At 41.4% G+C, this 13,781-nt stretch overlaps 1 protein-coding gene across 1 annotated transcript in view; it reads left to right on the top strand.

Annotated features, from left to right (window-relative positions):
• LOC124277723 overlaps positions 1 to 13,781 on the top strand; it is a 32,143-nt gene that overhangs the window by 368 nt on the left and 17,994 nt on the right. Inside the window, exons 2-16 of the mRNA XM_046713447.1 lie at positions 127 to 261; positions 507 to 679; positions 936 to 1,101; positions 2,204 to 2,337; positions 3,825 to 3,939; positions 4,256 to 4,456; positions 4,689 to 4,733; positions 4,961 to 5,143; positions 5,431 to 5,595; positions 7,394 to 7,597; positions 8,240 to 8,343; positions 9,067 to 9,199; positions 9,729 to 9,925; positions 11,339 to 11,435; positions 11,908 to 12,115. Of these exons, the coding sequence (XP_046569403.1) occupies positions 127 to 261; positions 507 to 679; positions 936 to 1,101; positions 2,204 to 2,337; positions 3,825 to 3,939; positions 4,256 to 4,456; positions 4,689 to 4,733; positions 4,961 to 5,143; positions 5,431 to 5,595; positions 7,394 to 7,597; positions 8,240 to 8,343; positions 9,067 to 9,199; positions 9,729 to 9,925; positions 11,339 to 11,435; positions 11,908 to 12,115 (2,260 nt within the window). The remainder of the gene's footprint in view (positions 1 to 126; positions 262 to 506; positions 680 to 935; positions 1,102 to 2,203; positions 2,338 to 3,824; positions 3,940 to 4,255; positions 4,457 to 4,688; positions 4,734 to 4,960; positions 5,144 to 5,430; positions 5,596 to 7,393; positions 7,598 to 8,239; positions 8,344 to 9,066; positions 9,200 to 9,728; positions 9,926 to 11,338; positions 11,436 to 11,907; positions 12,116 to 13,781) is intronic.

Genomic DNA, 13,781 nt, shown 5'->3' with positions numbered 1-13,781 from the left:
GTGTGTATGAATATACCTACCTCTCAGACAATGCTAGAGGATTACACTATTTTGTACTTTGATCACAACGCGGTTGTCAAGACTTCAACATGTGTGTATAACGTGTTTAAAATACTCTATATTCAGACTGACACGTTGGCAAAGCTGAAAGAGAAGATGACACCCAAGCAACGGGCGGAGCTATGTTCCAAGGGGTTCTCTGGCTCCAAGCAACTGTACGAGAAGCTGGATGGTCCACTGAACTGTGATAGTGTCAAAAAGGTATGGACCATGACTGACACTGGAAATCCATTTAGCATTCGGACCAAGTCAAGTTGTACCTCACATCGGAGGGAGGGATCTTTGGCTGATATCATTGATAAAAATGAATTTTGGCCTAAGGCTAATAGTCGTTCAGTCATAACACAGAACTGACGCGAGGTACACAAGAACAATCGACTGAATAGAAACTGGTTCAGTAGGTTTTTATACTGTTGCCTACACGATGCACGTTTGTATGACTACAGGAAGCGGTTCGGGACATGGAGGAGTTCGAGAAAAAACGAATGAACAAGAACATCCTGGCAAAGAAAGGCAACCCGTCCAGGCTTTCGGGAGATGATGTGGAGGATTTCCTCTCCACTGGATCGATTGACGAGGATATTCTACAACTGATTGACCCCGAGGATTTCCTGTCAAAGTGAGCCACCGGATACAATATAGACAAAAAAACCCAGCTGTCTTCCCATTTGTATAAGTTGGGATAAAGTTGTAAATGTTTGCTTTGAGGCTTCCTCTCGTATTCAGTTGTCCAGATATAACCACACGGCCATCTGAACCAAACTCACTTTTCTTCGCGTCAGTATTTCATACTTCCTTATGTTTAATCTGATTACTACGTACTGTATCGTACAGCCGACGTTAACACTCTCTAAACGTGTTGTTCTATGTTTTAGTGAGAACCTGCGGAAAACGGCCATAAAAAGCGGTGAAAGTAAGTTGTTAAAAGACAAATTCAAACAGGCGAAGGGGTCCCTTGGCAGTGCCACCGCTGCAGACCTCAAGAAGATGACCGGTGCAAAATGGACATTATCAGATGCGGATGAATTCTCAGTGGATGCTGTAAGTGTTAACAGAATATAAGTAACCAGTTATTTACATAGGCTTCAATTCGATAATGTACGGTGACATGTTTATTACCATGTGTACATGAACGTCATTTGCAAGGTTAGACGACTTCAGAGTTCGAATATATGACCTTTTTGACTAACAGGTCAAACCTACTGAAAAAGAAATATGAGTTGACAATTGTTTGGGTCAATATTATCTGAGGAGTAACATATACACAATATGTTTTAGCCGTGTATCCGGGTTAGGCTTGGTCTTCAGCAACACATAATTTTCGTAAGAGGTGACTACCTGGATCCGGTGGTCAGGCTGGCTGACTTTACCTATGCATATCGTAGTTTCTAGTTGCTTAGATTGATGCTCATGATGTCAATCACTGGATTGTTTGGACCAGACTCGATTACAGCCCTCCGTCATATAGCTGGAAGATAACTGAGTGTGGTGTTAACAACAAACAAAACCTTTATTTGGTTAATGCTGAAAACAACCAATACAATGTGGTTAATATGATATGAGGCACGGCTTCGTCCACAGTACAAACTATTACAGAGGCGCAGATAAGCTGCGTATCCGGGTAAATTACGCATAGAAAATTTCCAATTACGCATTGAAAAATATTTGTTGCGTACCAATTACGCATTTAAAATGTTAGATACGCAAAAAGTTTAAAACAAATGCGTACGGAATATATTTATAAAAATCGCTAGCGTAATGAAAAAGACATCGATTGCTATCAAGTTGTACTGTTAGTATAGGACAAGTGTTGTACTGTCAGTATAGGATGAGTGATCTCAAATTTTATGAAATCATTTCCATTATATTTAAGTTGGTTTTGATTAGGTATGACATAAGGCAGAACATACCTGCTTAGTAAACTTACTCAATGACGTAATACTTAGGTGAGTAAAATGACTGAAATACGCACATATTTGAAAGCAGTAGGTAACGGAAAATGAAATACCCTCTCAACATTCATAATACCCACTCAAAAAAATAAACAGTGGGTACAGTACCCACATGAGCTAAATCTTATCTGGAGCTCTGCTGTAACTATATAACTGAATAGTGTTTGTCCCCGTGTTTCTCCCCACTCAAGATCCGTGGAGCACCTAAAGAGTTTCTTGAAGGAGCAGATGACACAGACTTGTCCATTAGAGCTAAGGTTGGCGAAATTGTGAAGAAGGGTCTACCTACCAACAAATCAGAGACTTCTTCAGACCAATTGGCCAGGTATGTGTCGTATTCATACATCAGGTAAATCGTTTCACCACGTATTTGTATTGATGGATTTACAATAAGTGTGTGAATGGTTGAACTTTTCATTGTTTCCGAGAATGTTGTCAGTTGGGACATGGGTAATGGTCACAGTCGTGGGTCTTCACATTCTCAGAGGTCACATTCATACAACACTTTACTGGATAATGACATCGATGCTGTGTGTGACAATGGTATTGCTGAAAAATGTGACAGTGGTATTGATGCTTGGTGTGACAATAATAGCGATGCTGTGTGTGACAATGGTATTGATGCTGGGTGTGACAATATTATCGATGCAAGGCGTTTGTGACAATGGAGTCGATGCTTGGTGTGACAATGGTATCAGGGCATGGTGTGACAATGGAATCGATGCTGGTAGTGACAATCGTATTGATGTTTGGTGTGACAAAAGTGTTGATGTTTGGTGTGACAATGGTATCGATGCTGGGTGTGACAATGATATTGATGTTTGGTGTGACAATGGTATCGATGCTGGGTGTGACAATGGTATTGATGTTTGGTGTGACAATGGTATCGATGCTGGGTGTGACAATGGTATCGATGCAAGGTGTTTGTGACAATGGAGTCGATGCTTGGTGTGACAATTGTATCAGCGCAAGGTGTTTGTGATAATGGAATCGATGCACGGTGTGACAATGGTATTTATGTTTGGTGTGACAATAGTGTTGATGTTGGTGTGACAATGGTATCGATGCTGGGTGTTACAATGGTATCGATGTTTGGTGTGACAATGGTATTCATGCTGGGTGTGACAATAGTATTGATGTTTGGTGTGACAATGGTATCGATGCTGGGTGTGACAATGGTATCGATGCTGGGTGTGACAATGGTATTGATGTTTGGTGTGACAATGGTATCGATGTTTGGTGTGACAATAGTATTGATGTTTGGTGTGACAATGGAATCGATGCTGGGTGTGACAATGGTATTGATGTTTGTGTGACAATGGACAATGACAATGGTATTGATGTTTGTTTGGTATCGTGTGACAATGGAATCGATGCTGGGTGTGACAATGGTATTGATGTTTGGTGTGACAATGGTATCGATGTTTGGTGTGACAATGATATCGATGCTTGGTGTGACAATGGTATTGATGTTTGGTGTGACAATGGTATCGATGCTGGGTGTGACAATGGTATTGATGTTTGGTGTGACAATGGAATCGATGTTTGGTGTGACAATGGAATCGATGTTTGGTGTGACAATGGAATCGATGCTGGGTGTGACAATGGTATCGATGCTCGGTGTGATAATAGAATCGATGCTGGGTGTGATAATGACACCATTTCATGAAGTAACAATGACAACATCTCATTTCCGGTAATGATATCCCTGCGCATGTTGATGATAGCCGTTTGTTCAGGACCACTCAGGCGTAATGGTTGCTTGTCGGTATTTACATGACATAGTGACCGTGATTATTTTGGCAATTTCAGCATGTTTGAAGTTGGACTTGGTGAGGACATTTTTGACGATGTTAGTGACGAAACATTTGAAACCTTCATTGATTCACTCACTGTTCAGGAGACCAAGGGCAAATCAAAGACAGAGGTATGTCGAGTAAAGTAAAAATAACCCACATGTGTTGCTCACGCTGACAAAACTACATCTGAATGGCGTGTCAACGTGTAACATTAAGATTTGATTCTTTTAAACACACATAATATCTAGAACGTGGTTTATGTTTAACGTATGTACTACAGTCAGGAGTAACGTCAGGGATATGTTGTCGAGATGGGCCCTTGTGCCCAGATAAACCTACGGTGAAGATAAATAGTATTCAACAACTTCCATGAGAAACGTCATCGATTCAATTAAAATATCCCGTGGACAGCTGATGTTTAATTTATGTTTCCGTTTTACCCAGCTTGGTGCGCTTGGAGAGAGAGTCAAGAAGAGTACTAAGTACAGAAACGCAACTGCACAGACAACTGCAAACATAAAAAAGATCGCCTCTGCACTAGCATCTATGACCACGAAATACATCGAAGATCTATCCGACGATGCTCTGGGGCAGGCATTCAAAGAAGGGGGGCTGAAAGACCTGGCAGACGTTGAGGAGGACAAGGTATGTATTCTGTCCCCTGCCATCACCACCCCTCGTCTATCACACGCTATCCTCTCCCTCAACCCCGCTTACCTATTCCTTCACTAACCCCCACCCACCCTTACCTATTCTCTCTCTCTCTCTCCTCTCTCTCTCTCTCTCTCTCTCTCTCTCTCTCTCTCTCTCTCTGTGATGTGTTAATGGTACTGGCGCTGGTATTGAATTGTCTCACTCATTCAGTTTCTCTCTGCAGGCAAGACGCTTTGGGAAAGTTGCTATGGCAAGCATACGTGATGACGTAAGTGCCTTTTTCATTGGTAGTCGCATGTGATGCGTGTTATTCAACTATTCACTGCCGGGTAAATGAAGGACATCCTAATATCAATTTCGTTATCGACGACAGTTTTGACTTTTTGTTGCTGTGCTGTTTGTATGTCAATTCTTCACAATTTATTCCCGCGCGTTGACCACAGGATTCCTCATGTGTATGAAATTCATGTGTAATGGAGTCCTATTATGTTCCAGGGCGCGCTGACCGCTGCAGACGTGAAAGACAAGCTTGGGGTGGATATTTTTATCAAGGGCTTGGATGGCGACGATTTTGATAAGATCCCTGATGCCACAATTGAAAATGACGATATTTTGGAGATATTGCAAGACAGATTCGAAGAAATGCCTGTGGAGAATCAGCTGAAGGTTGTTGAAAAGGTGTGTATCAAATTCTGTAGGCATAATATTGATTGACAAGGATAACAGCTTGATATCATCATGGATTCTTAGTAAACCATATAATCAGTTATCATAGACCATGACGTGTGCTATTGAAATCCGCTATAAGGTCACTGATTTGCTATATCATACGTTTGTAGAAAGAGATCGAAGTGCACAAATCGAAGTTAATGCTTTGGTGCTCATGCGTCTTGATAAACATTCAGATCTGAAAGTACGTGTGGAGTAAGTACAAGGTGCAGTAGCAGATGTGTGCATGTTTGCAGATGAAGCGGGCCAGCGGAAAGATCACAGACAAAGTGTGTTCTCTGGGTAAGATCTGTCAGGGCCTGACCCTGGCGGAGATCAAGTCGTGGGACCCCGCCTTCCTGGACACCATCATTGCAGCAGGTGGTGCTAGCAAGTGCAAACTAGACTGCAACCTGGCACAGGTGAGATTTGACGTTGATAGCTCTTCCTTTTCTTTCACACTGTCAAACGGATTTACTGATGTGTGGTCTAAGCCAACGCAATATTAACTTTGCACATCGTGTCCCTTACGCGCTTTTAGGAACCTTTGTTTACGGGGTCGAATCCTTTTAGCCACCATGATTACGATGCTGAGTCTGGTGGCAACATGCCCATGGTCGTTGGTTCCGAAAGGTGTAGCCTAGAGTTCTGTATCAAAGTGGACCTTTGCATTCCAACTTCCCTCAGTATGTTGTGGCCCACCCTGATGTAACTGAAGATGAAAGTGGCATTAAACCCAGCCATGCTACGAGATGATGGACAGTTGAGTTTGACAACCAGTAACACATGAACCTGTTGGTCTGGACAGTTGAGTTTGACAACCAGTAACACATGAACCTGTTGGTCTGGACAGTTGAGTTTGACAACCAGTAACACATGAACCTGTTGGTCTGGACAGTTGAGTTTGACAACCAGTAACACATGAACCTGTTGGTCTGGACAGTTGAGTTTGACAACCAGTAACACATGAACCTGTTGGTCTGGACAGTTGAGTTTGACAACCAGTAACACATGAACCTGTTGGTCTGGACAGTTGAGTTTGACAACCAGTAACACATGAACCTGTTGAACAGTTGAGTTGGTGAACCTGGACAGTTGAGTTTGACAACCAGTAACACATGAACCCGTTGATCTGGACAGTTGAGTTTGACAACCAGTAACACATGAACCTGTTGGTCTGGACAGTTGAGTTTGACAACCAGTAACACATGAATCTGTTGGTCTGGACAGTTGAGTTTGACAACCAGTAACATATGAACCTGTTGGTCTGGACAGTTGAGTTTGACAACCAGTAACACATGAACCTGTTGGTCTGGACAGTTGAGTTTGACAACCAGTAACACATGAACATGTTGGTCTGGATAGTTGAGTTTGACAACCAGTAACACATGAACCTGTTGGTCTGGACAGTTGAGTTTGACAACCAGTAACACATGAACCTGTTGGTCTGGACAGTTGAGTTTGACAACCAGTAACACATGAACCTGTTGGTCAGGATAGTTCGGTTTGACAACCAGTAACACATGAACCTGTTGGTCTGGACAGTTGAGTTTGACAACCAGTAACACATGAACCTGTTGGTCTGGACAGTTGGATTTGACAACCAGGAACACATGAACCTGTTGGTCTGGACAGTTGGGTTTGACAACCAGTAACACATGAACCTGTTGGTCTGGACAGTTGAGTTTGACAACCAGTAACACATGAACCTGTTGGTCTGGACAGTTGGGTTTGACAACCAGTAACACATGAACCTGTTGGTCTGGACAGTTGAGTTTGACAACCAGTAACACATGAACCTGTTGGTCTGGACAGTTGAGTTTGACAACCAGTAACACATGAACCTGTTGGTCTGGACAGTTGAGTTTGACAACCAGTAATACATGAACCTGTTGGTCTGGATAGTTCGGTTTGACAACCAGTAACACATGAACCTGTTGGTCTGGACAGTTGAGTTTGACAACCAGTAACACATGAACCTGTTGGTCTGGACAGTTGAGTTTGACAATCAGTAACACATGAACCTGTTGGTCTGGACAGTTGAGTTTGACAACCAGTAACACATGAACCTGTTGGTCTGGATAGTTGAGTTTGATAACCAGTAACACATGAACCTGTTGGTCTGGACAGTTGAGTTTGACAACCAGTAACACATGAACCTGTTGGTCTGGACAGTTGAGTTTGACAACCAGTAACACATGAACCTGTTGGTCTGGACAGTTGGGCGCAATGGCTGAGATCCTCGTTGCCAAACTGGGTGAGCCTGGGGCCAGCAATCCCAAGTACGACACGGAAACTGTCCGATCGCTGTATATGATCTTCCCAGGACTCTCCAAGGAACAGCTCGACAAGTTCCCTTCAGATGATAAACTTCCTGAGCTTGTCACCAAACTGGAGGGAACAGGAAAATTGAGCGAAGCCAAGGTATGTTATTTCTGAATTTCCAAATATTTGTATGATCTTTGTAGATTCCGTGAACTCTTAGCCTCGCACCATGTTGTGTGAACCTGGTCAGGAGTGTCGGCACAGAACCAACTCCTATCACCATTGGGGGACTCGTGGGTAATATCTGTCTACGATATTATAAATGTTTGACAAATCGTATTACACACTAAAACTGAAATTTTCCAAATACATTCAACATCGTTGACGATCATAACGGCCATTATCATACTTCACTACCAGTTGCAATGTGTTCCCAATTTGCTCATTATTATCATACAGCTTTTATTAGCAACTAATATATCATACACTTTTGGAAATGTTCGAAAGTAGACGTTTTGTCGCTAGTTAAGTACATGTTCTTCGCTTTGGTAGTCACTGTCATGAACCATGGTCCAATCACTACTTTGTAATTGTTATTCACAAGTTTGATACAGGTATTGCTAATGATATGTGACGGAATACCGTGTGATATGAGCAGGACGCAGTGGTTCTCAGACATGGTCTTGCCATGTGGACACGTGTGTTGGTAATGGGCTAGGTTTTTAATCACATGATGTACTTGAAATCATTGAATGAGTAAGAAGCTTGTTTAAAACTTGCTCTCAATGCAAACTATTCCAGTGGAAAATTCTTCAGGCGAAAATCACTGCATACTACAGTGGCGACAACACGGTTTCTACCGCAGATCAAGTTACTGTTTTGGCGGAAGCCTTGAACGGCTACGAGTAAGTAAACAACACCAATAATAATGTTCATTACGATGGTCATGACAATAATGAGTCATGAACATGAAAGGGAGCTAGATAAGCTGCGTATTTGTGTGAAATACAAATTGAAATTTTCAAAATACTCATTGAAAATTATTTGTTAGCATCCCAAATACGCAAACGCATGGGTTATCCACTTGCGTACCCTGACATACCATTAAAAACCAAATGAGAATACAATGAACGAATGTTAATTTGCATACATCAACATAATGCTGCAATAATATTTCTGAAATAGTCCGGGAACTATGGAAAGATTTTATACATTTACAGGAAAATATGTTTGTTAGTATAGTTACCTAAAAAAGTATTTTTAAAAATTCAATTTCATCATGTTTTTCTTTAGTATTTTTGTAACGTTGATAAAATTTACATAAAGAAAATATAGTTATCTTGTTGAATAATTCTTAGATTAATGATATAGAAAACACCCACATTTCGAAAAATGGGTGGGTAACGGAACATTTGAGTACCCACTGAAGAATAGTTATAACCACTTAAAAAAGACACCAATTGTAAAATACCCAGATTGGTAAAAGCTTATCCAGAGCACTGTATGAAGAACAATTGTGACAAGATGAGTGTCCGTGATTTTACATGCGAAATGCTGATGCTGATATAATCCAACTTACATGCACACCTTTCAAGGAGATGAAGTGGGACATTGCCATGTCGTTTCAGTGAAACTGAAATCAAGAATGCGATCCCTTCATCTCTCTGTGGTGACGTTGTGAAGAGCCTGAAGAACAAGGACAAAACGAAAGTGCAGAAGTCTGTCATCGAGAGTCAGGCAAAATACGCCCGAGAATGTCTGGTGAGCATGACACACTCAGGTATATAACGAATACATGAGACGTATTTGAGGACCACTCCCAGTTAGATCTCCAGAACATAACAACATCTTATGAGGCTAAGGTCAATTCCCCAAGGTCTGTGAGAAAAGAAGTTAACTGAACATTTAATGGGAACATTTGCAATGTTTATAAGAGTGAGTGAGTTTAGTTTTACACCGCACTCAGCAATATTCCAGCTATATGGCGGCGGTCTGTAAAAAATCGAGTCTGGACCAGACAATTCAGTGATCAACAGCATGTGCATCGATCTGCGCATTTGGGAAACGATGACATGTGTTACGACAAGCATGGGTTACTGAAGATCAATATTCTAACCCGGACCTTCACGGGTAATGTCTATAAGAACTTTACAAAGCATTTTTGCTTAGTTGTCCTATGTCTCATAACTTAGCCACACATTAGCCACACATTAGAAACTGAAAGTTGTCACCACATTATTGTGGTTACCTATTCTGATAATCGTCTGATGTTGTGCTCCTCGTGCCACAGACTGGAGCTACCTCCGGCCCCATCACCACCGACGTGGTCCAGGCACTTGGAGATTACGTTTGCAACCTCGGGGCGCAGGTCAGTGACCTTGATGCGACTGCTGTCAAGGATGCCGCGGGGAGCACCCTCCAGACATGTCAACCCATGGACGCTGCAACCCGGAAGAGATACAAGGAGAAGATCGAGTCTGCTGTGAAGTGAGTGAATCATGAACATGAAATATCTGATGACGGACTAGCAACACGCCCGTGCCATGTGCAAACAGCAACACACAACCTGTGACCAAACAGCAACACACCCAAGTCATGACTACTAGAAACATTCCACAACCAACTAGCAACATTCACATTACATGACCAACTAGCAACATTCACACTTCATGACCAACTGGTAACATACACATTTCATAACCAACTAGCAACATTCACATTTCATGACCAACCATCAACATTCACATTTCAAAACCAACTAGCAACATTCACATTCCATGACCAACTGGCAACATTCATATTTCATAACCAACTAGCAACATTCACATTTCATGACCAACTAGCAACATTCACATTTCATGACCAACTAGCAACATTCACATTTCATGACCAACTGGCAACATTCACATTTCATGACCAACTAGCAACATTTACATTACATAACCAACTAGCAACATTCACATTGCATGACCAACTAGCAACATTCACATTTCATGATAAACTGGCAACATTCATATTTCATAACCAACTAGCAACATTCACATTTCATAACCAACTAGCAGCATTCACATTACTTGACCAACTGGCAACATTCATATTTCATGACGAACTGGCAACATTCATATTTCATAACCAACTAGCAACATTCACATTACGTAACCAACTGGCAACATTCACATTTCATGACCAACTAGCAACATTCACATTTCATGACCAACTAGCAACATTCACATTCCATGACCAACTGGCAACATTCACATTTCATAGCCAACTAGCAACATTCACATTTCATAACCAACTAGCAACATTCACATTTCATGACCAACTAGCAACATTCACATTACGTAACCAACTAGCAATACGTACATTTCATGACCAACTGGCAACATTCATATTTCATAACCAACTAGCAACATTCACATTTCATGACCAACTAGCAACATTCACATTACGTAACCAACTGGTAACATTCATATTTCATAACCAACTAGCAACATTCACATTTCATAACCAACTAGCAACATTCACATTACGTGACCAACTGGCAACATTCACATTTCATAACCAACTAGCAACATTCACATTTCATGACCAACTAGCAACATTCACATTTCATGACCAACTGGCAACATTCACATTTCATTACCAACTAGCAACATTCACATTTCATAACCAACTAGCAACATTCACATTTCATGACCAACTAGCAACAGTCATATTTCATAGTCACCTGTCATCGACGTTGGAGCCAAATCGTTAAAACGTTCGCTCGTCGTGCTCGTCATCCTGGTTCGATTCTCCAATAATTGGAGCCCCCGTTTGTGTAATGAATGATAATACCCTGCCAAAGGTGTTAATGATAGACAACGTTGATGATGCACACATTGCTATGTATTACAGTATCATTGACCTTGCGTCTCTGGACACCGAAAAGATGGGGATGATAATGTCCTACCTGGCGGACGAAGCTGCTGCTTCGCTGGCTAGGATCCCTGAGGTAGGGATATAACACAATTTCCCCATCCAACTCTATCGTTCAGGGAAACCAAAACGTTTCGTTGATACTTATTGAGGATGCGAAAATCTGCAACTGTTTTACGTTAATCTGACGGTGAGTTTTGGACATTGATTAATATTGCCGACATTTCTTTTTGTATTTAAAAACACTTCATTGGCGTGCGAGTTTTAGAAACGTATTGGACGCAAAGCAATAAAAACATCATTAGGGTAATAATGCTGTTTACCGCTGATTTTATAATGTTTGGAAAGTGATTGAATCCCTTGATATTACCATAGTAATACAGTAATACTAAGACGATGATAATACTTTCGTATGTATGTGATAGTAGAGTGTAAGTAAATCATACAATAGCAAACTCGCATTACCAATACATCAGTAATATTGCAATAGTTGTACATTGGTACTACTTGTGAAAAGATCTAGCACAAACGTCACTGACGTGTTGCAGGCTGTCAGGTCTGAAGCTCTCGACTACATATCGGACCTCCTGGACAAGCTGGAAATGGTTGTCGAGAAGCGAGCACCACTACGTGACGGTGTGGATACAGCAGCGCTCCAGAAGGGAAACACCGAGGTCGTCAAGGCTCTGGTGGATGGCAGAATCGCCGTGAGAACTGCCGCCACATCTGCTGCCAGACGCCGGAAGAGAGCAGCAGGTCAGTTGGGGAAGAAGGGGATTTCACTAGTAATTGACCTCTCAGTCTTGCTGGGGATGTTTAACTAGTTATTGATCTCTCAGTCTTGCTAGGCATGTTTCACTAGTTATTGATCTCTCAGTCTTGCTAGGCATGTTTCACTAGTTATTGATCTCTCAGTCTTGCTAGACATGTTTCACTAGTTATTGATCTCTCAGTCGTGCTAGGCATGTTTCACTGGTTATTGATCTCTCAGTCTTGCTAGGCATGTTTCACTAGTTATTGATCTCTCAGTCTTGCTAGGCATGTTTCACTAGTTATTGATCTCTCAGTCTTGCTAGACATGTTTCACTAGTTATTGATCTCTCAGTCTTGCTAGGCATGTTTCACTAGTTATTGACCTCTCAGTCTTGCTGGGGATGTTTCACTAGTTATTGATCTCTCAGTCTTGCTAGGCATGTTTCACTAGTTTTGGATCTCTCAGTCTTGCTAGACATGTTTCACTAGTTATTGATCTCTCAGTCGTGCTAGGCATGTTTCACTAGTTATTGATCTCTCAGTCTTGCTAGGCATGTTTCACTAGTTATTGATCTCTCAGTCTTGCTAGGCATGTTTCACTAGTTATTGATCGCTCAGTCTTGCTGGGGATGTTTCACTAGTTATTGATCTCTCAGTCGTGCTAGGCATGTTTCACTGGTTATTGATCTCTCAGTCTTGCTAGGCATGTTTCACTAGTTATTGATCTCTCAGTCTTGCTAGGCATGTTTCACTAGTTATTGATCTCTCAGTGTTGCTAGGCATGTTTCACTAGTTATTGATCTCTCAGGCTTGCTGGGGATGTTTCACTAGTTATTGATCTCTCAGTCTTGCTGGGAATGTTTCACTAGTTATTGATCTCTCAGTCTTGCTAGACATGTTTCACTAGTTATTGATCTCTCAGTCTTGCTAGGTATGTCTCACTAGTTATTGATCTCTCAGTCTTGTTAGGCATGTTTCACTAGTTATTGATCTCTCAGTCGTGCTAGGCATGTTTCACTGGTTATTGATCTCTCAGTCTTGCTAGGCATGTTTCACTAGTTATTGATCTCTCAGTCTTGCTATGTTTCACATGTTTCAGTCTTGCTAGTTTCACTAGTTATTGATCTCTCAGTCTTGCTAGACATGTTTCACTAGTTATTGATCTCTCAGTCTTGCTAGACATGTTTCACTAGTTATTGATCTCTCAGTCTTGCTAGACATGTTTCACTAGTTATTGATCTCTCAGTCTTGCTAGGCATGTTTCTAGTTATTGATCTCTCAGTCTTGCTAGGCATGTTTCACTAGTTATTGATCTCTCAGTCTTGCTAGGCATGTTTCACTAGTTATTGATCTCTCAGTCTTGCTAGGCATGTTTCACTAGTTATTGATCTTTCAGTCTTGCTAGGCATGTTTCACTAGTTATTGATCTCTCAGTCTTGCTAGGCATGTTTCACTAGTTATTGATCTCTCAGTCTTGCTAGGCATGTTTCACTAGTTATTGATCTCTCAGTCTTGCTAGGCATGTTTCACTAGTTATTGATCTCTCAGTCTTGCTAGGCATGTTTCACTAGTTATTGATCTCTCAGTCTTGCTAGGCATGTTTCACTAGTTATTGATCTCTCAGTCTTGCTAGGCATGTTTCACTAGTTATTGATCTCTCAGTCTTGCT

The sequence above is a fragment of the Haliotis rubra genome, unplaced genomic scaffold (genome assembly GCF_003918875.1).
Source record: "Haliotis rubra isolate DU_JTF1 unplaced genomic scaffold, ASM391887v1 Scf226, whole genome shotgun sequence".
Taxonomy (NCBI): domain Eukaryota; kingdom Metazoa; phylum Mollusca; class Gastropoda; order Lepetellida; family Haliotidae; genus Haliotis; species Haliotis rubra.
This window is presented reverse-complemented; position numbering and strand designations above follow the sequence as displayed.